This window comes from Dromaius novaehollandiae, chromosome 3 (assembly GCF_036370855.1).
Source record: "Dromaius novaehollandiae isolate bDroNov1 chromosome 3, bDroNov1.hap1, whole genome shotgun sequence".
In the NCBI taxonomy this organism is placed as follows: Eukaryota; Metazoa; Chordata; class Aves; order Casuariiformes; family Dromaiidae; genus Dromaius; species Dromaius novaehollandiae.
The window spans coordinates 82,104,355-82,130,308 of NC_088100.1; the positions used below are offsets into that span (position 1 = coordinate 82,104,355).

General features: G+C 44.5%; 1 protein-coding gene across 2 annotated transcripts in view; it reads left to right on the forward strand.

Moving 5' to 3' along the window:
• CAPN9 (calpain 9) overlaps positions 1–25,389 on the forward strand; it is a 30,438-nt gene extending 5,049 nt beyond the window's left edge. Inside the window, exons 2-20 of one of the 2 annotated variants that reach the window (XM_026117348.2) lie at positions 2,022–2,091; positions 2,548–2,666; positions 3,310–3,443; positions 4,017–4,185; positions 5,759–5,842; positions 6,282–6,367; positions 8,211–8,288; positions 12,459–12,619; positions 13,366–13,523; positions 14,242–14,300; positions 15,077–15,113; positions 16,663–16,743; positions 17,254–17,311; positions 17,900–17,964; positions 20,123–20,191; positions 21,566–21,644; positions 22,591–22,707; positions 24,079–24,137; positions 24,924–25,389. In XM_026117348.2, coding sequence (XP_025973133.1) covers positions 2,022–2,091; positions 2,548–2,666; positions 3,310–3,443; positions 4,017–4,185; positions 5,759–5,842; positions 6,282–6,367; positions 8,211–8,288; positions 12,459–12,619; positions 13,366–13,523; positions 14,242–14,300; positions 15,077–15,113; positions 16,663–16,743; positions 17,254–17,311; positions 17,900–17,964; positions 20,123–20,191; positions 21,566–21,644; positions 22,591–22,707; positions 24,079–24,137; positions 24,924–24,950 — 1,710 coding nt within the window. In that variant the 3' untranslated portion in view covers positions 24,951–25,389. Of the gene's footprint in view, positions 1–2,021; positions 2,092–2,547; positions 2,667–3,309; positions 3,444–4,016; positions 4,186–5,758; positions 5,843–6,281; positions 6,368–8,210; positions 8,289–12,458; positions 12,620–13,365; positions 13,524–14,091; positions 14,301–15,076; positions 15,114–16,662; positions 16,744–17,253; positions 17,312–17,899; positions 17,965–20,122; positions 20,192–21,565; positions 21,645–22,590; positions 22,708–24,078; positions 24,138–24,923 lie in introns of both variants that reach the window. The other variant, XM_026117347.2, reaches the window with a different exon arrangement.
• Positions 25,390–25,954: the final 565 nt, after the last annotated feature.

Below are 25,954 nucleotides of genomic sequence, written 5' to 3' on the forward strand. Positions count from 1 at the left end.
GCCATGATCCGGGTTTTATAGGAGAGCCCCTAAACAACAATGTTGACAAGGATCTGCAGATTTTCCTCTAGAATACCAGGTCATCTATTGAATCTCTCAAATGCACAATTTGGAGAGCATTCAGGACAGCCTGAGCTCCCTTTTGAGCAGCATTGTGGGCACTGAGTGAGGGACATCCAAAGCAGAGAGCTTAAATTAACATAAGCCTCCTCTGTGAGTCAAACAGGGAATGGCGCTTCAGACACCTTCAGCAGCGGTCTGCAAATGTTTCCCTCTCCCCTTCTGCCTGCCCAGTCCACAAGATGGTCTTTAATTGCTCAGCTCTCCTGAAGACTTTCAGCTTTTTGGAGGAACACTGCCCCATTTGGCCCAACCTACCCAACACAGGAGTGACCTCCCTGGGATAAGCTCACTCGTGAACAGGATCAGGTGTGGCAAGTGTGCTTGTGTCAACAGGGAGTGACTGGCTTGGCATGGTTTGCTATAATGCTGGTCATCTCTTCCGGTGTATGGCTACTTCACAGAAAGTGCATGGCTACTATAAAATGTCCTGAACAGACACAAGGAAAGCAAGAAGCAGAGCTGACATTTCTTCTCCTGGCTCACCAGAAAATCCTTGTGCTTTATCCCTCCCAGAGTCAGGCAGAGCATGATCCTTGTATGCTGCTGCTGCTCTAAAGCAGCTCTGGTCATCCAAAAAATCTTTTTGTTTAAAGATTTTTAAACAGTCATGGGGACCTGTTGCAAATAGTGTGTAGTACAGATTTTGTAGCTTTGCTGAATCCTCAAGCATGGCATCTCCAAACAGCCACCCTGCTTGTATAGTAGAGACACTGCCCACCTTGCTGCCAATACTAGCCCATCGCCATCTGCAAAACCTTGGCAAAGCAGTTTATGTCCTGAAACACCAAAATTTCAGGCTGCTTCATTTGCTGTGGGGCACGGCCGGGCTTTGCTAGCCAGCACAAGACTTGAAGCACCTGAAGAGCATTGGTAGATCACGAGGGGAGCAAAGTCCCCAGCGATAAAACATGATTAAAGAACAGCAGTACTGGTTTATCTGGGACAGTGTCACAGCAGTGGCCAGTAGCAGATTCTTCAGGAATCAGCACAGGAAATGCACCCCTAAGAAGTTTCTGCTGTTTACATAAAATAGCTTTGTGCAGTAGCATCTGCCATAGGGTATCAGGGCTGACTGATTAAATAAAGGCATACTCCTCTAGCAACATACTGGATGACCTTCTCCTCTTTTTTCTATTGAGTTCAATCTATTCAATTCAATTTATAGTCCATAGGAAAGGGGAGAAGAGAACCACATTTAGTGGTTTACCAATGTAATTTTCCTATCCAGCTGTGGTACTTGTAATTGAATTAAAGCAATCAAATGAATGCTTGCAAAATAGTTTTAATGCCACCATGATCATATACCTCAGTCCCTCTGATCTCTGAGCACACAAGGGTGGGCAGCATCACCGCCTACTAAAAACCAGCTACTAAAAACCCTGTAAAACAAACAAGGCTGGAGTCCACCTTTTTTGTTTGCTTGCTTGAGGAGGAAATAGTCTCATGGTTGTCAGCCACTGTATGTTCTATGTATTATACACAGGTGAATAAAAAAGCCTTAAGACTGTATTTAAAGGAAAATTGCCAGTTTTAGCTTTTCCAGGCTGTGGAGAAAAACAAAAACCAATTAGCCAGGGTTACATCCTAATTTCAAGATTCCAGACCAGGATGTGCTAGGATATTGTAACAATTGCCTGGAGGAGAATAAGGGATGTCAGCCTTTCATTAGCAGCCAGCTAATTCAGAAAAAAAAAAATGAGGTTAGCTGATTCTTTAATTGCCCTACACTATAATTAATTAGCAAGGATTGCCCACCTCATTTTCATGGTGGCTACACTGCTGTAGGATAGTGTATTTCATGTGGCACACACAGTGCTGCGCATCTGGGCTCAGAATGACTGTGATGTGTTCCCTGGCATGTTTTAACTCATCTCCATCTCTCTCTCCTGCTCTCCCAGGACATTGTCAAAGATCCCAAGTTTATCGTTGGAGGAGCCACAAGAACTGACATCTGCCAAGGGGATCTCGGTGAGTGAATCCCCGGACGGAGGCATTGGTGCCTACCCTGGTGCTGAGCAGCAGGAATATTCTCACAAGCGAGGAGGGGATGTTGTCTCTTTTGGGCTCGTAGTAGCAGTGAAGCAAGAGGTACCCTCGAGCTCACCTTAACCATAGCTTCCCTGTGGGTGACACATCCCACCTGTGCCAGAGATCATATCAGGCCATTGGGAGTTGAGGTTGATGAAGGATCCTCACATGTGGGTGCTGTGAGACCAAGGGAGCCCTATGTCCACCAGGACCTCCAAACTGCAGTCAGTCTGTCCTGGCTGTGCAGGGCAGGGATAACGCATTTGAAGAGCACAGGCTTGGATTTCAACAAGGGTGGCAGCTGACTGGGATAACAAATCTCCTGGCCCTTCAACCACCTTCTTTTTCCACTTGAAGGGAAGAAAATGAAGTTTCTTCCTTCTTCTCAATTCACAGGTGACTGCTGGCTGTTAGCAGCCATCGCTTCTCTTACACTGAATGAAAAAACATTAGCAAGGGTGGTGCCACCAGATCAAAATTTTGGGCCAGATTACGCTGGAATATTTCACTTCCAGGTAAGATGAACATCTAAGACAGCACGAACACACTTCTGGGCACTCGGTCATTACATGTCATGGTCCATTTTGTGGTGGGATTATTAGTTATTCCAGAGGAGACACTGAAAAAGGCAGGATCACTAAACTTCATTGTTTGCATTTTGAGCGGCAGCCTAGAAGACTACCTTAGCCTTCCACAGGCACACACATTGCCATGTCTGCTTTGTAAAGAAAAATATGACTTTAGAAATCATTTCACATTTTTGGGGGGCCCCTCAACCCCATTTATGATGCCAGGCCTTAAAGATAAATCAGGAGTTGGACTGGGGTCTGTAATATGCATGTGTGTCATAAAGATGGCTTGAATCATAAGGTGACCACTTGTCACCAACCACATGAGTGATGTTATCTAAATCAGGAACTACAATACATCTGTACACTTGTAATCTGAGTCTTTTACTTAAAAGTAAAAGACTTTTACGGATTGCACTTCCTTCAGAACAGCCTCACACAGTGTAAGGGGAACTGATGACTGACATATGCCTTCTAAGCACGCCTCTGATTGTAATGAACCGATAATTAAAAGCACTCAGATATCAGTGTGCTAGCTTCAGGAAATGACATGCTGTCAACCAACTCATGCTCCATCCTTTCTAAATAGTTTTGGCAGCACAATGAGTGGCTGGATGTTGTGATTGACGATCGATTACCCACCTTCAAAAGCCGCTTGGTTTTCCTGCACTCAGCTGAACGCAATGAATTTTGGAGTGCTTTACTAGAGAAAGCCTATGCCAAGTAAGTTTGGTGTACCACACCATACGTACGTTATTCACAGTTCAAGTTAACAGCTTCTATCCAGTGCTTTTGTGTGTGTGTATGTGTGTTTGCTGCCACCCTGATCTAAAGGTGCTATGTCTGTCTCCTATGAGCTGGTCCAACTTCAGCACATCACTAGGCACAACTAGTTGACTGTAATAGGAGTTGGATCAAAGCCTGAAACTTGGCCTTTGTGTCTCCACTGAGACCTCAAATGATGGTTCTGGCTAACTCTATTTTTAACTGATTTGGCAGGTAGCAAGCCAGTGATACAGTAATGATGTCCCATCTTTGCCAACCTGATAAATGTCATTAATGAAAGAACCCCCCCAGGCTTTAGGGATATGGAGGAATGAATGAATTAAAAATGGAATTAACACAGAAAGCAGAATGATCCCAATACTTCCCATATATATCCTGGGTATATTCTGGAGTACTTTTGTTGACTTCAGTGACATTGCTGTGATTTTACATCCATGTGAGAAAGTACTCAAGCACAGTTATCTTCGAAAAGTTCAAAAGCAGGTCTCACGGTGAGCACATGTTTTCCAGGTTGAATGGCAGCTACGAGGCCCTGAAAGGAGGCAGTACAATAGAAGCCATGGAAGATTTCACTGGGGGAGTAGGAGAAATGTATGAGGTTAAAAGGGCTCCTGACAATTTCTATGAAATCCTAGAGAAAGCTCTGAAAAGATGCTCGATGGTGGGCTGCTCTATTGATGTAAGTAAGAAATGGGAGCTGGTTTACTCTCAGTCTGGTTTGTGGTTTCTGTGTAAAAGAAAAAAATTTTTTTATAGTCTGGTTAAATTAATGACAAGTATTAATGACAGTTGTTCAAAAGAAAATAAAACAATCACATTTCAGCATGTGATGGCCACACTCTTTAAGTCAATAATAACATTAGTGTGAGCACCTGGGAAGAGTGAACTTCATTTCCTGGCTTACTTACTCTAGGTCAGCATTAAAGTTGGCCATAGCCTTGTGAGCATTTACTGGCTCCAGAGACAACAAAATTGATCTTCTTCTGGCCTAAATTCTGTAACAACAACTATAGGGACTTGGGTGACTCAACACACTCTTCAGAATCAGTGTGCTCATTTGGAAACAGGGACCGGGGCTTAGGGTGCATCAGTTTTATCCCTCCAGAGACTGGTATCTCCCATTTTCCCATGGAAGAGGTTCCCGGTGAGCAGCAGCCATGTAGGTGTCTTTCTGCTGCTCCACCAGTGTGTCTGACCCCGGGGTAAGAGGAGCCACTCGTGTGCCCTTGACTTTCTGTGAAAGATGTCATCAGCTGCTGAACACCGAGGGAGAAAGTCCTATTGCTGTTCCCCGTATGGCTTCCTTGTTTGCTGTGCTCAGAGGAAAATGCTCGGAAAAATGTTCGGAAACAAAAATGTGCCAGATTTCTTCACCAGAATGAGCAACCGGAGAAAAAAGTTTCGGGTCAAAGGAAGCATTGAGCACATGTTTCATATGCCTTTGGGGCACTTGTAGGAAAGGCAAAGGAAGTGTGTAGACTGGGGGAGAAAGAGGGAGGCTTTCATTTGCTCTGTCCAGTAGCCAAATCATTCCAACATTTGCCTCAGCTGAGGGAGACCTGTTGTCTCAGGTCTGCTGTCTGCCCTGTTGTGAGCAAAGCTTTTCAACAAGCTCTCTCTTTGCTCAAGACTGTATTTTCAGCCCTGGGGTTCAGTGTTTTCTGAACTGAGTTTCCCTTTCTCTCCTGATGGAGCTTTCTGGCTTGGTATTTAAATATTCATCAAGCTAGAGAGGGAGTGTGATACTCAGCTAGCTGATGGGACACTTCAGTTCAATCACTGCTCCCTCAAGTGCCTCTTTGCATGAAATGAGACCATATCAACTTCTGACCTCAATCTGAGAGCACCTTTTCCCATCTCCTACCTGACACAAGCTGCATTTGAATGAGAGTTTAGAGTGATATCCTAGAAAGGTGGATGATATTGATGCAAAACCTCAGAGGCAGAGATGGGATTTGAGCCCAGATCCTCCACATTATAGGTCAAATTCACATAGGTTTTGCATAAACTAAAGCCTTATTTCCTCCAAGACTAAAAGATGCTCCAAAAAAGTCCACCCAGCTCTAGGGAATTCCCTTTTGTCGAAGGACACCATTGCACCATCAATGTCTGCAACAAGCAGAAAGACTGTTTCTCCATTCACAGTACTGGTTAGCTACTGGCCTGCTGCCTAGGACTTGGGAGGGACCAAGCAGTATGACTTGCAATCTCCTTCCGAGGAGACATATTCACATTTTTCTTTCATATTTCAGACCAGCAGTGCTGCCGAGTCAGAAGCCAAAACCCCCTTTGGGCTTATAAAGGGCCATGCTTACTCCGTGACTGGCATTGATGAGGTACGTCGCCACTGTCCCATGTCACTGGCATGCAGCAAGGAGAGGCCTGGGCAAAGACAGGGGGGTGTCCCCCTGACCTCAGGGGATGGAAGGTGACATCCCGGGGAACCATGTCTCAGCAGGCCACAGCGCAGGCCTCAGCTCCCCAAGGGACTGCACGCACAGCGGCTTCTCCAGCCTGCGGACAGAGCTGGGAGCTGGAGCAAGTGTGATGGAGCATGTTTTCTGCTTCCCCTTGTGCAGAAGGCACCAGCATAGCTTCTGCTGAGCGGTTCTCTGTCCTGGGAGGAGTCGTCCTGCTCCAAATTGCCTTCGCTCTCACATCTCCTCTATATAGCAGCATGCCTTTTCCCCAGCCGTTACGCAGCCTGTGTACACTGGAGAAGACTTGCTCCCTAACTAGTGACACTCACTATTTCCTCATTTCCTCTTTCCCCAGGTGAGCTATCGGGGCCGGAAAGTGCAGCTCATGAGAATAAGGAATCCCTGGGGCCAGGTGGAGTGGAACGGCCCCTGGAGTGACAAGTGCGTGCTTTCTACCATACACACTTGCCTGGCAGTGAGCTCATATCGCAAAGGCAAAACCAAGCTGCTGGCCTGCATCTAGTTTCCTGCAGCCACAGCTATTTTCCAGAAAATTAAATGAAGAGCTTGCACATACTTAACAGTGTTACTGCCATCCTAACGTGTCACCCTCAATATTTTCAAAGCAGCTCAGGTATAGAGACACTGTCAACGTGGTTAACCCCCTCAAATGTAGAATTAGCAAAAATCAAGCATTAATATAAATGGGAAAAAATATTTTAAAGACACTCCTCACTGGGGAAATATACATTTGGAGAGTTTTTTGGTTTATCTTTTGCAAGTCTTTCACCATAGTACCTGTAACACAACATCCCTATATCATCCTACTGCAGGTAATCTGGAAGCTGATGCTGTATTAGCCCTTCTGAGTAGCTTATGAGCCTCTATTTGCATTTACTCTGCTCTGGATTTCTAGATATATCACTTAGTCCTTGCAGGTTGTAGATGACCATTACATGAGCCCATATTTCTACATGGCACCCTCCAAAGTTGTGGAAAGATGCAAAAATAAAATCGGATTGGTCTGAAAACCAGTCTAAGCCTAATCTAACCACCATAGCTAAATGAAATGCAAACAATACAAAAAAACCCAAAAAAACAAAACTTGTATTTGGTTAAAAGCAATACTGCATTTTCCCCTCAAATATACACTTTTCCCATATATTTTCCCATATATACATAGCCTCTTTTTGTTTCATTGCTTCTTCTGAGTTTTTCTTGATTTACACAGATGCAGAAGAGAGCAGCTGTAACCTTACTGCCTCTTTAAAACTGCTGAGACATCTGATCATCCATAGTGCTCCTCTGAATGGCCCTTTCCTTAGCATGATTCAGAAATAAATATTTCTGCGTCAGCTCTGATACTTTGTTATGTTAAAAAAATAAAAATGAGGATAATTGGCATATATAATTAGTGATTATCTCCGAAAATGGAGAGGTTAAGATCAGGACAGTCATCCAGCAAACTGGGCTGTTTATCCAAAGTGCTGTATCTGCAAAGCAGTGCTCTGACTCTGTATGTGGGAGGCTCAAGGTGCCAGCACAAAGCTCTGTCAAGGCAGGTCGGCTTCCAGGTAAATACAGGAATCTGTATTAACATTTTGTGATGGTTGCTGGAATTAAAAATCTCATATAAGGTGCCAGGTACTCCGTGTTTTTTCATATCAGTTTGGAAATGCAGTAGTGGCATTTCCCATTTTTCCAAAAAGCCGTCACAGAGTTTTTGTTTGTTGTCAGCCCGGCTACAGCTGGCGCTGTAGGGATGAATGAAAAGGAGGGAAAGGCTCTACCAGGAAGCCACATTATCCAGCAGATCTCTCTGCTACAGGGCAAGGAGCCTGTCTGGTCCCCATTGACTTCATTTTGAAGAGACTCCTGGCCCTAAATTAATGACAAACTTCAAAGCAGAGATGGTGCTACAGATGGAAAGCAGATTTAAGGTGGAGCAAGACTTACCAAAACCCTGAGGTTTACTGATAGCAGTATTTCAGCTATTACACATGACAGCAGTCCCAGCTCTGAGTGCAGGGAACATCACAGCTGGGGCGGTCCTAGAACAGCGTCCGGACTGGTGGCCCAGTCCTGCTTCCAGCTGCGTCCATAGGGTTTCTGCCACCGAGTGAAGTGAGAGCAGGGTCCTGAGAGCCTCCTAAAGTCACCTGTGTCTGTGTCTGCTGCTCAAACCAAACACATCCAAAAGGTGGACAGGCTGCTGATGTGGCCAGCCAGACAAGGAAAATTAATGCCATATACCTTAGCAAAGCTCGGTTTTGTTTTCCTGCAGTTCTCCGGAGTGGCGCTCAGTCAGCCCATCTGAGCAGAAACGCTTATCGCAGACAGCACTGGATGACGGAGAGTTCTGGTAAGCCACAGCATTTTAAAGTGTGTGACTCTAGTCAGAAATTGAGCCATAAGGGGCCAAAGGGGAGATCGGGATGAAATCTGTGAGTGAGGAAATGCTCAGTTTCATCCAAAGAGAGGGCAGAGAGAAATCCCTTGGTTTTCTGTGCATCTTATCTGTGTACCTGCTTATTTAACAACAGAAAGTGTTTAAAAAGTCAGCTTAGGTAATGGCATTACTGTATTTCAAATACTGCACATCTCCCATGGGTGTAACATCCTTTAAATCTTTATCATGAACACAGGCAGGCCCCAGAGCTCAGGAAGGAGTATTGTACTGTACTACATTGCCTATGAAATGCCTTCAACTCTGCTCTAAAGTGGGCTGAAAGGGTTGATATTAGTCATATGCTGGTAGGGAAGGGAGTGCTTAGAAGCAACACTACTTCTTACAGAAAGCAAGAGAAAACCAGGATATGTATGAAATGATTTCAGAAAAGATGAAATGAAATGAAAAAACAACATGGTGGAAATTGCTCTAGAAGTGCAGAGTGTTCTTCATGCCATATTCATGGTCTCAGACAGCAGATGGGTGACTTGCACATAATCCCCCTTTATATCAACCATGCTGTGCAATACAGACAGTGTGTCTGGTCACATTTTCTAGGGCCAAATACTCATTTCTTTTACAGAGGTAAATTTAGAGAGTGTTTAGTGGGGCTGTTCCAGAGCTATAATGCAAGTTAAAGCAAAGTTCACCTTTAGTCCTGATATACTTTCCTAAAAAGCGATCTGAGAGAGATGATGCAGCACGTTAGGTCACATAAAAAAATTATCCCAAACTTTCACAGTTCCAGAAGGAAGTAGGTCTAGTGACAGATCTACCACTGTAAGTATTTCTACATAGGATATTTTGAATTATTTTGCTATTGATATCCTTAAAGCATGACCATATAGTGGAGATACAGGTGTGCATCACATGAACAACGAAATTCATCCAGAGTCATCTGTCCAATAGAACTAGGCCAATAGTTAAATAAGTCCTTAAAACATCAACAAAAATGAATGAGATTGAGCACACTCAGGCAAATATTGGCCTTCATATAGCATCTGTCAGTTCTCAAACATTCAGAGGAGAAACAAAAGCCATTCGGACTGACATTTTCCCCAAAGGGGTTAAGTAGACAAGAACAATATACAGAAGATATGAAATGCTTTCAAAACCAGTCTGGCAAGTTTGATACCAGTGAAACCCTCCACCCAATACATCAGACTTATTTCTCCTGATGCCTTTTGATTTGTGTTTATTTCTCTAAGGAGCGTTTGCCCCTTTGCCTCTTCTAAGCTACACCTTGATAGTTTCCCCATCAGGTTTTGTATGAATAATGAGTGCTGTGTATCCCTAAAGACATTAAAATGGTCAGTTGAGGAAAGAGCAACCCAGTCGCTTCTCTCCTGCTTTCTGTTTGCTCCTACTGTGGTGCTTATTGATGCAGTTTAGCTGAGGGGATGAAGAATGAGCTATACTCCTGCTTCTGCAGCAGGGACCATCAGCTGGTCCATTAACCACTCTTGGTGGTGGCTTGGCTTGCCTCCCTGAAAAACTGGGGTCATCTTTGTGAGGTGTTTTGAAGCTTGCTGCTAAAAATAGTGAGCATCAGACAAGTAATTAGCTCCTCAAGAGTTCAGAACATGTTCTCCATGGCAGACATTAGCTTTGGGCTTTACAGGAACATCAGGTACAAGAGGGCTTTCTTCCATGTTGGCCATAACTAGTTCCTACTGAAGTAGACCTGAAAATAAGTTTTGCAGTCAGAGATCTCAACAAATATTCTCTTTGCAAGTCATTTTTTAATGTATCTGGAAGCTGAAAGGGAGCCCAGGAAACCTATCACGCACTATCTTATGTGCAGTTAACAACCCTGCAAATGCTCTATAGGTTTATGGTTCCAGCTTTTTCCTTCTGTTGAATGTATGCTAAGCAATGGTTGTTTCTCCTATACAGGCTCATTTCCTTAGATAACAAAGAAGAAAAGGAAGAAGAAATACTCCTGTTTATTCTCGTGTATTGTGTTTGGCTTCATCCTGGGCAGAACAGGATGGCTAGGAAGAAGGGTAGTTTAGAGAGGAAAATTTGATCAAAAGCTATGGGATATTTAAAGTGAAACAAGTGTCCTATCATCAGTATGGCTTCAGTTGATGAGAAAAGGCAGCACAGCTATGGAAGAGCACAAGGGATAAAGCAGCCAAGGTGTGAAACACGATCTGATAAGAACTTTTGTCCCTTTTTTTCTTTGTGTTTTTGAGGACTGAACAAAATCTTTATGGTAACATGCTCATGTCCTGCCTCTGACCTCCTTAACTACATCAAAGATATTTGGGTTGTATATTAGCAGTAATTAAGGTCAGTCTTGTCAAGGGCAGACAAGACTGTGCTTCTTCCAGATGGGAAGGAGGCATCCTGCTGTTGACTAAGAAATAAGTTTCTCACTCACTGAAGTCCCTTCCCTGCCAAAAGCAGAGTCTTCTCTTGCCTATACCACTGCAAATCTAGAGCAGCCCTAGGGAAGTCAGAACAGGTGTTTTACACCTCCATCAGCAGTGAGTAGGAGCCAAATCTGATCCACGAAGTGCAATTGCTTCATCTGCTTGGCAGCATGTTGCCAAAGAGCCCCAAATTGCCTCCTGTGGCTGGGAAATCGAGCCAGTTAGAGACAGATTTTGTTAGGCTACCCCTGCTCTAGTGCACTGAGCATCAAAGTGAGAATTAGCAGTGCCTGTGTCATGCAGAGCTTGCTACATGGGAATAGCTAACAAGAAAGAGGACTGAGGCAAGGAAACCAAATTCTGCCATTTCTTCCCACACTAAAAACAAGTTGTAAAATGGCCCTTAGCACATGTAAATTAAAGCCACAGCAGACGTCTGTTCTATATACAGCAGAAGATGGAACTTGCTGTGCTTGGTGAGCTACGCTGAGGGCGAGCTGGCTCCTGTCTGCCACTGCCCCATATATACATGATGTCCCACTACTCCAGTCTGTTGGTATGCATCAGCCACTGGGGCACAGGGGCAGTTGCAGAAGCTCATGTTAGGGAGGAGATCAGTATCTCTACATTATTTCTAGAGTCAGGGGACAAAGTCAGAGGCTCTTCTAGATAGCAATTCAGAGCAGAAGACACATCTGGATGCTAAATTGCCCTCTCAAAGACCTAATGGCTTATAGAGGGAGCCTGGATGTCTGGCCTCCCTTCGTCTTAGTGAATAGGGCCTTCCTGTCCTTGCAGTGCCCACCAGGCAAGCTATTTTCTCTTAGACAGCTCCCCTGTTCTGTTCTCTTTGCCCCAGGGCTGCACTCCTCAGCCCAGCTGGGTGCCTGCCTCCAGCAGTCCCCTCCTGAATACCAGGCCCCTCAGCCAGCTGGCCTGTTGGTGTCTCTTTGCCCTTTTACTTGCCAGCTAAGATCGCATGGCTTATCTGCTTCTCAGCACACCAATCAACTTGCAGGCTAGGTTCAACTGGCCCAGCATAGTAACTCAAGAACAGCTGCATTTGGGCATTTGCTTCCTCCTTGCCATGGTCATGTACATGTATCCACCTTGGGTATGAAATACATATACTGCAATCTATATGACACAGTAGCACACAGAAGTGTCTATCTTACCTTTCAAGGGCGAGTTGGAGCCTCTACTCAAGTCTGGGCATACCCGCTGTCCCTCTGTTTGATGCATGTTTTTGCTAGGACAAGGTCCCAAGTACTCACAAGGGAGAGCAGGGTAAGCAGCTTCAGCCTAGGCACCCTAGCAAAGGCCCAAATTTGACTTTACCTGCAGTGCGGACAGACCAGTTGTATTAGGACCTGGCTAATCCATCGCCATGTGTCCCTTAAAGTGTTGTCATGTGTCCAGCTCTGAGCATACAGTTGATTTACAGGCAGATGTGGGTCCTGCACAGATGCCTGCCATTTTCTGGTCTGCTCTCAGGCAATATAGATGCAGCCATTAAGGCTGGGATCTGTGAGCCTGGAGGATGATGTTGGTGAAGCATCTCTTCCCACAGCAGGCTTTACTCCAGCTGTTCAGATCTACGTGTGCTAGTGATCTGGCCCTGGGATCCTGGGGACTAAGTAACTTCTGCTGGGGAGCCTTTGCTGAAGTGAAGGAGTGCCAGTCCCTTCCCTTGTCTTTCACTCAGGATGAAATTTGAAGACTTCAAAGTGCATTTTGATAAAGTTGAGATCTGCAACCTCACTCCGGATGCCCTGGAAGACAACACTCCCCACAAGTGGGAGGTGACCATCCACCAGGGGAGCTGGGTCCGGGGATCCACTGCTGGAGGATGCAGAAATTTTCTAGGTAAATAGATATTGCTTTGAAAATGGAAAGCAGACACAGAAGTCCTTACCCACCCGCAGCCTGCTCTTCCATTACCCCTTAGCCAGAAGCATGGGCGAAGGACAGAGCAGCTGAATCTCACCTGGTAGGAATCAGCCAAAGGGACAAATGTTTATACAGTCCTACTTGAGATGTTAGGGCCAAAGAACTGCTTTCTTTGCCCTTGAGTTTATTGAAACCAGTTTGTCTCTCACTTATATTTGCGTGAGCAGGAATAACTCCAAATAAGTCACTTAAACTACAGCAGTCAGTGTAAAATGAGACAAAAATCAAGCTCAGCCAGCATGCTTATGTGGCTCTGAAGTAGCATCATGGATCTGGACTGTGTTACTCCAGACTGGCACCGGCACTGTGGGATCACTATAGCTATATACTTTTAAAAAATCCCATCTGACAACCTTATTTAAACCATGGTAACTTAATAAAATATCAAGCTGAAAATCTCTTCTATACCTAGCTCCATGAAGGACTTTGGGATTTGACTTATTTTCTGCAGTGCTGAGTGGAAAAAAGCATGACAGCTAATGGAAAAAATAAATTTGAACGAAACCTCAGCTTCAGCTCTATTGTTCTTTTTGTCTTCCTCTTTTTTCTAGTAGTAGTAGTAGTAGTAGTAGTAGTAGTGGTGGTGGTGGTGGTGGTGGTGGTGGTGGTGGTATTGTTATTATTCTGAGGCAAAAACTATCTGGTGTTCTTTACATTGGCAGAGACTTTCTGGACGAATCCACAAATCAAGCTGCATTTGACAGAGAAAGATGATGGGCAAGATGACTGCACATTCATAGCAGCTCTGATGCAAAAGGATCGCCGTAAACTCAAAAAGCTCGGTGCTGAAATGCTAACCATCGGCTACTCTATTTATGAGGTATTGCCTTGCTTTCATGGTGCAGTAGCCACACTATCGGTATTAGCATTTCCCTCTGGATTCGTATCCCAGCCAGTCATAATGCATTTTTAGGGCCCTTGCTCTTAAAATAATCTTCTCCGTTGTATCCAGGCCCAGGGAGAATTGTCACTTGGTTAGGATGGATGCTTGTCAGAGAAGGATTTGTCCCTACGGGGGCATAGTTTCTCAGGACTAACTCCCCGAGCCCCTTACTCTGCCCACCCCTGTCTGGCTCTTTGAAAGGAAATTGCTTCTTATGAGCCTCCCTGGGCCCCTCACAGACGGGGTGTCCATCCCCGCACTCAGCGGGGATGACAAACCCCTGGAGGCCCTTTCTCCATCCAGAGCAGCCCTGTGAGGGGAGAGGACCACCACGCCCTTGCCTGGCAGTGAGAGCTAGGTGGCTGCCAGCGTGTGGGCGAGGGTCCTAGGGATGGGCTTGTGCTGCACAGAGCTTGGCTTGGTGGCAGGGAAGTGGCAGGGAAGGCGGCCATGGGCCCCCGCCAGCACCGTGGCCTGCCGCGACGCTCCCTTCGATTCCCCCCAGAGCCCCAGCGGAGAGGGACACCTGAGCAAAGACTTCTTCAGGTACCACCCCTCCAAGGCAAGGAGCAAAACCTACATTAATTTGAGGGAAGTATCTGACCGTTTCAAGCTGCCACCTGGAGATTATGTTCTTGTTCCTACCACCTTCGAGCCGCACCAGGAAGCTGACTTCTGCCTGAGGATTTTCTCGGAGAAGAAGGCCATCACCCAGTAAGTTAGCCCTGAGCCCCGGGCCTCCAGCGCTCACCCAGAGCCCTGGTGTGGGAAGATCCTGGTGTGTATGTTGTCTCTCCGGGATTTCTATTTGCTTGTTTACTCTTAGGGAGAAACGTGTGAAAAATGCTTTTGGCCTGCAGCGTGCCCTCCTGTGTTAGGTCAAGCTGGGTCAAGACTTGCCTGCCCTGCTCCCTTCAAAGCGGTTGGAAAAAATCTGTCTGCACATGCAATTTGCCTATTTTTGCTGAATCCAATCTTTTTCTTTCTTTTTTTTTTTTTTTTGGAGTGGAGCTTAGGAGGAGGGGGAATAAGGCTTGCCATGGTGAATCCACTGGGAGCTTAACAAGGATGAATTGCTAGCTGCCTGATATTGTTCAGTGAGCTGCAAATGCAGCGGTGTTTCCTTTTGTTTCCTCTCAAAATTTGTCCAAATGACGATTTAATATAAAAAACAGGCTATTGAGAAAAAATTGGAAAAAAAAAATGAATAAAGAATGAGATGTAATATTTAGCATATAGTATGCACAGCAGCTGTGCCCTTCCTGAGTCCTGCTTAAAGTCTGTTTCAAGAGCTTATACCAGGATTTAAATAATGCAAAAAAAATCTGACTAGCTGCATAAGGGTGAATTTTACCTAAACTTAACCTGTTTAGAAAAAAATGCAGTATTATCTTTTACCTCCAGAAAATGTAATGTGTAAGCCCACCCTTTTCCACCCTGAGCAGATATTGAACATCTTCAAATACTGAATAAGGTTTTCTTTTCTCCAGGGATCTAGATGAAAATGTTGCCATTGATCTCCCTGAGGTAAGTCTACAGAGTTAAGCAAGAGGATAGCTCAGCAGAAGCCAGCACACACTGCTTTCACTGTGTTTGGCTAAAACACATCCATTTCAGAGGAACCTTACACAATTGCTGGCTTTGTGTATGTGACTGAAACATTCGGTTCTGCGGAATATGGCAAAGGAACTGTAACAATCAAAATCATAACGATAAGATACTTTTGCATCTGCTTCAATGCAGTTAGAATCAGACAGCGGCAAAAGCTGGTAACAGCCACAGGTCAGCTGAAGGTACATCTGTTAGCACTAGTGAGGCATATGGCCACTAGCATATTTTAAAATTCTGGTTACCATGAAGAAAATAAAAAGCAGAGAATTTCCACAGACCTACATTTATTTAGCAGACCAACTTACCCATACCCACAGAGTGCTTGGGAGGGAAAGCTTGATGCATGCATGCACCTAGCGAAATGATTCAATTATTTTCCCTTCTGAATGGTCTGATCTGCCTGCTGAGCACTAACTACAGCTGACTGTGAGTCAGCTTCTGTCTAACTGTATCCTTGCAAATAATCCATTGGTTGTGGTGTGATTTTCCACGGAAATAAGCTAAGCCAAGATCTCACATGTCCTCTTTATTAAAACTCTCCTCCAAGGACCAGCTAGCAAATACACATCTCTGCTTCTAGGACCTCAGGGCCATGTTCAGTAGCGAAGTACATCTATTCATCTACCCCAGTATCGCTAAGGTGCTGCATCCAAATATGAGCAGTAGGAATTGGGGAGCATACATATACCAAAAAATAAACGTAAGCGGGCAAGCAGTGTTTGCATGGCCACCCTAGCTAAAGCAATAGCCCTATGCTATTGCATCTCTCTCCTCATCAATGCAGGCTGATGCTTTGCCTTTACACCTCTGTGACAGTGCTGAGGATCTCATCTGGCAGCTGCTGATGGCCCACACACTCTCTCCCCCGGCCCCAGCTGACTGAACCAGGGCTAATGTGCAGACTTGCTGCCACCGCTGGCTGCTGGCTGATGCTTTGCCTTTACACCTCTGTGACAGTGCTGAGGATCTCATCTGGCAGCTGCTGATGGCCCACACACTCTCTGCCCCGGCCCCAGCTGACTGAACCAGGGCTAATGTGCAGACTTGCTGCCACCGCTGGCTGCTGGCCACCAAGAGGGGCAAGAGGTCCTCGGTGTTGCAGCTGGAAAGAGCTCAGGAGAGCTGGGATTGTCCTCCAGTGGCTGGAAGGACCTGGAACAGTGTGGTGCAGGGGGCATGAGAGGAGAGGAGGCGTTTTTCAGGGTGTGCGTGCTCCGGTTTCGAGACAGCTAAAGCAATGGCACACTGCATAATCGCTCAGGCAAAGGAGTGAGGGTGAGATTCCCCTACGGCAGCTTAGATAGTTGGGAAGCTTCAGATCTGCACTCAAGGTACGGCAAAGTTCAGGAGCGTGTACTCTTATTTCAAGAGGTAGTATGCTCCCTCCACATTAGGAGAGGATGTGTGTAGGAGAAATGTTATCTTTTGTGATTCTGGTAATGTCTTCCTGTGGTTGATCTTATAGCCTCCAAATCCAACCCCAAGCCCACGAGAAACAGAAGAAGAGAAGCAGTTCCGGGTGTTGTTTGAACAGATTTCAGGAAAGGTGAGTGCAAAACCCAGAATATCCTCAGGACTTGTGGGTCATAGAAACATGTGAAAAGCGGGGACAGACTTGTGCTCCCTCCCAGGGGCAGGCAGAGTGAAAATGCCATGTTTCTTTGGGCAGTATGCTTAGTTGCAGTGTATTGTTTAGGCACCAGATGTCACCATGCCATATGTCTAGACAGAAAGGGGTGCAGTCCCTGGTTAGCAAAAAGGCTGACCCAAGTCAAACTCTGAGGGAGCCTACCTCGCTCAGTGTGCTCCCGCAGTCTCTTTTTCTTAGAATCAATGGTTCTTGCTTGAGAGCACTTTCAGACACCCTTACTCAGCGCAGCACTCTTCTATTTTACCACCTTTTTGGTTTTTAGATTGCCCTGGGGGTTTTGTGTGATTCTCTTTTCCTGAATTGCAACGAAGTACAGATGCATGATGTTTGTGGTTCCTGAGGTTTTTGGTGTGTCTGATTCCAGAAACACTCAAGTAACCAGTGGTGCTATTTTTTTTACTTTAGGATATGGAGATAACTGCAGAAGAACTTGAATACATTCTGAACGCCATATTAAAAAAAAGTAAGCGCTTGTTCAGTGGCATGCAGCTAAGGGCTGTAAGGAACTTTTAAAAGCTAGAATTAAATTCACTTACAAATGGGAAAATAAAGGTTCTGTTACCAGCTTTGCTTAGTATCCTGCAGCCAGCCAAGGGCAGAACCAGGAACAGATCTGGGTCTTGATCTACCCACTAGTTTGCGCTACCTCCAACATGATCCATGTCACTTCAGTGAGGCCAGTTCTCCATTGCCCTGTTGCTCTGGTCTGGAGAGACAGACACTGGGCTGGGACGTAACACATGGACATGATTTCTGACTCTGCCATGGGCCCTTTATATGACTGGAAGGTCTCTCTGAACCTCCTCTCCTGATTTACAAAACAAAAGCTGTTTTTCCTTTCATGTCTTCAGTAAATATCTCCCCTGTCTGGAATTTCTCTGTAGCATGAGCTGTCTTCCTCTTCCAGGGTACAGGTTCTCCAACAATGAGGTCTCAGAGCCAGCTAAACCTGCTAGGCACTATCTCTGTTTAGGAAACCCTGTTTTGTACTATGAGTTTAGAGAAAGCATATTTGCCCAATGACTTCTTTCTTATTATTGTCCTTTTTCAGCAAAGAACATCAAATTCAAGAATTTAAGTCTCATTTCATGCCGAAACATCATTTCTCTTATGGATGTATCCTTTCAAATAAGTGCTTATAAGGGTAAATGTATACTGAATACAATTGTCCATAGCATTATCTGTCATAGGTAATAGAGATGTGGTAATGTCATGGAGGAACACTGTCCACAAGACAAAAATTATGGCAAAGTTGTATCCTGTTGGGTTTTTTTTAGAAATTTAAGGTTAGGAGTCTTAAGCACAGACAATCTTCTGCCACAGATTTCAGAAAGAGATGCTTTAATGCTGAGCAGTTGTAAAAGTTGCACTATTTTCATCTCGTGCAGCATTTTCAAGCTATACTTGAGAAGAGTCTGTAGGAGATAATTCAGAAAAGTCTGTTGTCTGGAGGGTTAAATTCACCAGGCAGAGGTCTGCACCTCACTGGAAAAAAATTATGGGTCAGAAAATGAAGGATCAGAAGAATGTTGAAAATTACTGATATCAAAGTTGTGGCTATTTTGACAACCAGACTAAAAGCTGGAAAATCTAGTCTTCCAGCTAAATACTGGAGCTCCAGGAAGTAGACATGTGGGTGAGATATGTCTGCCCAAAGTTAGACATTTGTGGTGTAGGTGTCTACATCTAAGCTAGCTTTCTAGGCTCCCTCTGTAGATAGTGAAAAGGATGGTGTAATTGCGCCTGTTCTGGAAGTGTCTGACCTTGAGGAATGCTAAATGACTGCTCAGACTTTAGGTGAGATGAATCACAGCCCTGGTACTTCCCCATGAGATTTTTCCTTTGCCATGGTCTGATTTCTATTGAATTCTCTCAGCATGGCTTCTCCTTAGGTAGAGCAAGGCAGTTACCATATATACATAATGAGAAACAGGGGACTAGTCCTAAATTTCCTCCCCTAGGAATCAAGCGTCAGGAGGGAACTGGTCCGTGCTGACATCTCATCCCTACACGGCGCTGGCACAGAGCCAGGATCTGCACTTGACCCAGACGCATGGCAGCAGTCTTAGGTTCACTCTATAGGATAAAAACAGTTTCCATGGTTTGCAGTGCTTCCAAGCAAATCTCTGTGTAGTTTTCAATAAATACGGGAGACATTTCTTATCTGCTTTGGAAGCACGGGGAACGCAGACACAACCATCCCATGCTGAACACAGCAGAGGAGCAAAATGACATGAATGCAACCCCGGGGCAAAACTGGCAGAGTCTCCCCAGTGCTATATACCGCAAAATTCCCTGGCTGTGATCAAACTGTGCAGGAAGGAGGGCCGAGGTTTTACATGACGCAGAAAGAAAAACGTTGCAGAGGCACTTTGATGCTGCTCTCTGGCCAACGTTTTCAAACCTGTCCGGTTAAACAGACTGTTTTGCAGGACTGATAATGTCCTTGGGATCTGCGGGGGCCCTCAGTAGTGTCACCAATGTAGGTGCTTAAATACTGGCAGGCATTAGCTAGGCGCCACCTGGAGCATTTTGGCCTGTGTGAATGCTTGCTGAGCTAGTACCGCTCTGAGCAAGGGCTTTGTCCTGAAAAGTAAGATGAAAAGTGAAAAATGGTCAAGTTGGGCCCATTAGTTATGTAGCATTTCTGAGCAAGTGCCCCATCCTGCAAGTGAGCTCTGCTTGGGGGACATCAGTAACTCAGTAAAATAAATATTAAGATCTTCACACTTTAGGCAGAGGGAAGTCCAGGCAGATCTAGACTCCTCACAATTGCTGTATTGGCATTTTTTCTCAGATCATAAGGACCAGATTTTACCAACCTCACTCTGTATGTCTCATTAGTTTTTGACTGAGCCACTATGGTAGAGCCTGGTCTCTAGCTAACAATTCTGAATAGCACATTGGTTGACTAATTCCTTTGAGTACAGTAGCAATTTTTTTAATCAATCAGGTAATTTAATTCTCTGAATCATTTATAGCCCATTTACATTCAAAGCTGTTCTTGCCTCAGAACAATCTGTCTTTCTTACTCCAGTGGAGCCTGCATTGCTCAGCTGTGTTATTGTACCGCATCCTGTCTCACAAGTATCACAGCAGCAGCCATCGCTGTAACCGTTTGAGCTGCGCCGCATGAGAAATCCCAGTATTGGTTTCAGCAGCACCACAGGCTTTTGAGGCAAGATGTTATCTCTTTAAAGAAACAGCACTGGTGAATATGTTCAGAATTCGGACCTCCATGTAACACGTCCTTTTCCTTAATGCAGATTACTAGTCCAGTGGCAATGGGAAACTGGAATTTAATGAGTTCAAAGTTTTCTGGGAAAAAATGAAGAAATGGATTGTAGGTGACATTATTCATTGTATTTGCTTCTCCATTTTATTAGCTATTTCTTGCATAGTTGAATATGTATGTGCAGACAAAAATAGAGACAGAAGTGTTTACAAACCACAAATTTTAATTAAAAACAAGTGTGCAAAAAGTAGGGGGGCTTCTTTTGGATAGTCAAAGACATTCTTAGCTTTGTGTCATGCTGAACTACAATGGTTTGCTGGAAATAACAGAGATTTTTCTTTGGGATAAAGAATGCAATAGGCACTAATATGGAAGCCAATCAAAACTAAATTTAAGGCTTTTCCATTACTGCTGTTTTAAAGAAGAAGAAAGCGATGATTCATGGCTAGTAGGAAACACTCATTTCATAAGTCTCTGCATTTCCACTATTGATCTCTCAAAAGTCAACAACACTGAAGTCTGGGAAAGTGTTGGTTCAAATTTGAACACATTTCCCTGCCACTGTATATGGCAGTAAAAATATGCAAGCTTGCAGGATCAGGCCACAGACCTAATATTCAAAAAAGGACATCATAATTGTTTCCTTATGGTGATTAATAGTTATTCTGAATTCATGCTTCACGCAAGCATTTGAAATACGCAGTTCTCTGCTTCTGGTCTAGCTCATCAGAAATCACAAATACTTTTCCAGGTACTAATTTCATGTCCCCCTTATCAAAAGATGTGTTGTTTTTTAACAAGGAGGCTTGAGAAATCCTTGTTTCCTACAGGAAGATTTGCAGGTGTATCTGACAGAAATTTTTAAGCTGAATATGACAACAACTCTAATTAACTCATAGTCCAGGGAAGGTTCATGTTTGTTGACCCATTAAAAAGATGGAATTTAACTGCAGCTTAATAATTACTTAATATTTAGGTCAAAATTCAAACCAGTTCTACCAGTTCTCTTGGTTGTACCATGAATGTTTAGATTTTTTATAACTAGATGCAAAGGAGTAATGACAATATCAGCTTCACATTAAGCAATTTGTTTATAGCCTTCAGAGCTATAAACTTGGGAAAAAAGTGAGGAGAATGCCTCAACAGGGAGAATTTAGAAGATGAATAAAAATACATCCTTCCCAGATAAAATTACTTTTAAAAAAATCATGGAATTTTTTATGAAGAGCAACTGTTATTGAACTCTTGGGTTTGGCAGTACTTATTTGAGTTTCACAACAGCCTATTCAAATGACAAAGAGAACTGGGGCCCAGATTTGCTCCTCAGTTACAAAATCAGACTGGATCTCGACCAGAGTCTTGTCAGCTTTCTTAAATGCTTGTGCTATGTATTTAAAGATAAACACCATTCCTTTGTGTGCCATATCGGTGCTCCCTTTCATATGGAAATACTGAAATTTCCATGTGCTCCTTTCGTAACAGAATATCTTTCTTCGGTTTGACTTTGATAAATCTGGCTCCATGTCCTCATACGAGCTTCGCAGCGCTCTAAAAGCTGCAGGTAAGTTAAGCACTACATTTTATTTGGGAAGCCTGTCAGGCAGATCCACTGTAGGTGAAGAGAGCTGCAAGAAATTATGCTGGCTGTGTGCCTCTGGGCAGGGAGGAGGACTAAACCCCAGAAAGGCACCTGGAGTGGAAAACTGTAGGTCTGGAGCTGGGCCATGGCCCCAAGCGAGCTCATGGCCCCGGTGGAGAGCATCAGAGACAGTGGGCTTTGACTAGGGCACCTTCAAGGAGAAGGGATGATCCCGATATCTGGTCCTTGGGCTGCCTCATTCAGGAAATTGGATGTTTTTAGGAAGTACTTTGGGGAGCCTGTCTGTGTGGGTTGACACTGGCCCTTTCATCTGATTATGTGAAGAGCAAACTGCAGCAAAAGGAGAATGGGGTTGGCTGCTTTGGGTCTGCTGTGAAAATATTTACAACAGGATGTTCCCTTATTTTGCCCCAGAGAGCACAAGCCTCCCAGGGCAGTCAGTCAGAGCAGTCTCCACATTTTTGTTGAGCTCTGTTAAACTTAACAGAGCTGCACACGTGCAGGGTTAGATCCTAGAACAAACCACTTCAGAGCCCATCTCCACTCTAGGGTCAGAGGAGCCATGAATGAGCTATTTGTCGAAGACAAAGAAGTCAGTGGGTTTGCATTGCATCACAAACTATTTTTATTTAAGCACCTAGTTTTGCAGAAATCTTTATAAATTTCAAGGAGGCAGAATGGTCCCTCATACATCAAAAAATTGCAGTGACTGCAAAATTTCTTGTTTGGAGTTCCATATTCATTGCCAGTTTAATTGACTTTGCAGTCAGATCACTTTCTGGACGAATGCATGCTGTAGAGTATCCTCCCATCAACTGGTTTTCAAGATTAGCTAGTAGAGATTTGCAGATTTCTTTCTGGCCTACGAGGTTGCTCACTTTTCCTTTGTGTGTGTGTGTTTGGGAAGGATACCAGCTCAACAACTACCTGCTGCAGCTGATTGTTCTCCGATACTCTGATGAACAGTTCCAGATTGAATTTGATGATTTTCTGAACTGCTTAATTCGCCTAGAGAATGCAAGTCGTGAGTATCTTCTTCCTCTGGAACTTCTTCCCATTCGAAAAAATTCTCCATTTTTGGTTGTTGTGGAGCATATTGCATAATATTTGAGATCAAGTGTGTACATTGAACAGCAAACAAAAAGGAACAGTGTTTAGGATTTGCTTTTAGGATAGTTTTTCTCTCATGAAGTAAAAAATGTCCTTCTGCTAAATGGAAAATTTCCCCTTGTGAATAGAGCCTGCTTCACAAACACATGCAGGCATGTGAAGAATGCTTGCCAAGCCCATGTTATATCTTTTCTCATGGCTAACCTATCCAACTAGCAGCTCTCAACCAGCTTGTGGCCAAATCTCACTTGCAAAAAAGTGGATGGGCTGTGTGTCTCACCGGCCTAGTCTCCAATTCCCTGAGCACTCCACCCACAGCACTCTGTGGGTGGCACTCGCTGGAATTCCTGCTCCTGTTTCTTCTTCCCACCCCCAGGCTCCTGCTGCCCCTTTGCTCCCATGGTGCTGGCCAAGCACGTCCTCCCAGGCTCCATGCCCAGGCCCTCCCACAGCGTGTGCGACTCAGGAGAGGGGCACGCTGCTTCCCGGGACTCCACCCACGAGGGCAACAGCCCATCGTGGCACTCAGCCAAGGGAGCTCTTCCTTTCATGCAAGTGGTGAGAGCTTAGTTTGGGATCACTGAAGTCCAAGGTTCAAATATTGCTTGTGCCCCGTGCAAAAAGATATGAGTCATGCACTTGTGCAGGGATCTCCTGCACCTTTTACATAACTTGTCCTGCTGAAGATATGATTTACTCTACATCAAGGCACCCTACGCCTCAGTTCATTCACATGCAGGGTCTCTCTCTTTCTAGAGTAGGAGTAGTAGAGATAGGTAAAATGGCTGGATGAACTGTGAAGTGATCTTCAGTGTGGCTCCAAACTCAAATCAAACTCGGCTCACTCTGTGAGGATCAAAAGTAACTTTCCTGAGCAATATCTTTTAGTTTTGTTCTCTTTACTCCCTGGTTCAATTTGCATTGGAGTAGAATTATTAAATTACTGAGAGATGGAAGTTAAATTAGATATATAAAGAAATGCAAATTGCTTGGCTTCTTTTCAGGGTATCATCCAGATCTGCATGTTTAGCACAGCCAGGACACCCACTACCAGTCAAGTTCTGAAGTGAGACTCACACAAAGACCTAAGTCAATGAGATATTTCCTCTTGTAAGGACTTCATTTCTCAGAGCAGCTACCACCACCAATCAGTCAGAAGTGATCAGTCCTTGCACCAGGGCTTTCCTTTCTTTGGCATGGCCACCTGTCACTGTGGGATGGGAAGCTCATGCATGAATATGAATGAGGTGTATTTATAGCTCTGACGTCCTGTTTTTCATTCCAGGAGTATTCCAGGCACTGAGTGTGAAAAACAAGGAGTTCATTAACCTGAACATAAGTGAGGTATGAGCATGGCTTCATAAACACCAACAAAATTAAGGGGCTTGTCTAGAGCTTTGTCCTCTCATAGGAACTGGGATATTTTTGCCTGACACTTCAGGTGAAATCCATGTCCATAAAAGTGCAGGGGGAGTTTGCCATAGATTTGAGCAGAGCTGTGATTTTACAGTGCACATTCTGATTACATCTCCTCCATGCTGTTTCCTTCCTCTCCAGCCCTATTGCATAGTCACAGATTCCCATCCCCCCTTTCTGGACTCCCTGCTCTTTACTTCCCCAGGGTACCAGCTCACAACAGGGGAACAAGGAAGCAGCAGACTGGGACTGGACGTCTTTTGCTCTCCCCAAATCACTGCTCAGCACTGGCTTATTATTTTCTTGTGCTCTCTTTGGCGCCTTGTGGCATGTGGGCTGTCTCTCACTTTATGCTCTAGCTGAAAGTTCCCTGGGGCAAGGCACAATGAATTCCCCGGCACAACAAATGTGGGAGCCCATATGGACTGCAGGGATGCAAATGCCATCACTGCCACTGTTGTCATCTGGTGCTAGCAGAGCTCTGTCTCCTCCCAAAGCACAGAATTAAATGCTGAACGAGCCCCACGTGCATGCTAGGAGAGGTCTCTGCCTTCTGCTCCTCATCCTGACATGACATAAAAGGTTACACTCAGAGTTCCCCTTCCCTGTGTGGATCAGCTTGGAACAAGGCAGTGCTTGTGAACTCCTCTCTTTCATTTGGTTGGAGGTGGCTGAAATTATTTATTCTAAGTTTGATCTCTCTTCTGATACTAGTTCATCAACCTGGCAATGAATATCTGAAGAAGTCTGACTGGGACGCCAGGAGTTTCTTGCAACACTTCTGCTGAGACTTCTGTCCAAATAGCTGTGGTCCCTTTGTCATGCCAACTTTACCAGGAGCTTTTGTAAAGAGGAATATGCATGCTGCCCACCCATTCAGGTCTCCAGCCCTGTTGTGTTCATGAGTTCAAAAATCAGAGGGGGGGGGGTTGCTTTTGTCTTTTTTTTTTTTTTTTTTGATAAAGTCCGATACTGGATTTGTAATGTGAGGGGCATTTGGTTGGGGCAGACATGCATTTCAAGCAGACTGAAATTGATGTCCTTGAGCGACCACAGGCTTTTATGAAATGGGATTGCATTTAATCTCAGTACAGCACAGAGTACAGTGATTAAAATTCTTTATTGCTGCTTGGCTACAGATTACTGTAAGGTGCTTTTTAAAATATAATGTTGCATAAAATTTTGTTCAATTTAGAATTTATTTCCAGATGTGCTGCACAGCTGCATAACACTTCTCTTGTCATAGCCAGATGAATTGCAGCCTGGTAGACTGTGAACTAAGGAAGACTAAGGAACGTATAGATGAAAATTTATTTTTGAATATTTGTAACAGAGGTCCCTGGTCCAGGCTTCCTCAGAAGAATGTTTAAGTTAAGGTCTAAAAGTCTTTGCAGACTTAATTTAGAGAAAAATTGTTGCTTCTCACCTCCCCTCAGTCCTTCCTCTAGTGTGAACCTGGCCAAAGCATGTTGCACAAGCCAAATGCTGCAGACAGTTGCACACAGCTTGCCTTCATCTTCAAAGAAACATGTGGCGCCCTGAGCTGGTGAACTCTTATGTGGGGCCGTCTCCCCACAAGCAGCCAGAGTTTGTGTCCCCTGCTAACCATGCCTCCAGAAGAGCAGCAATTTATGTCATTTCAGATGAATTAAATGTAACCCCTGGTAAGTGATCAGAAGACCATGATCTATGCAGCTATTGCTATTTTCCATCTGCCAGTTACACAGTATTATTCATGGGATGTC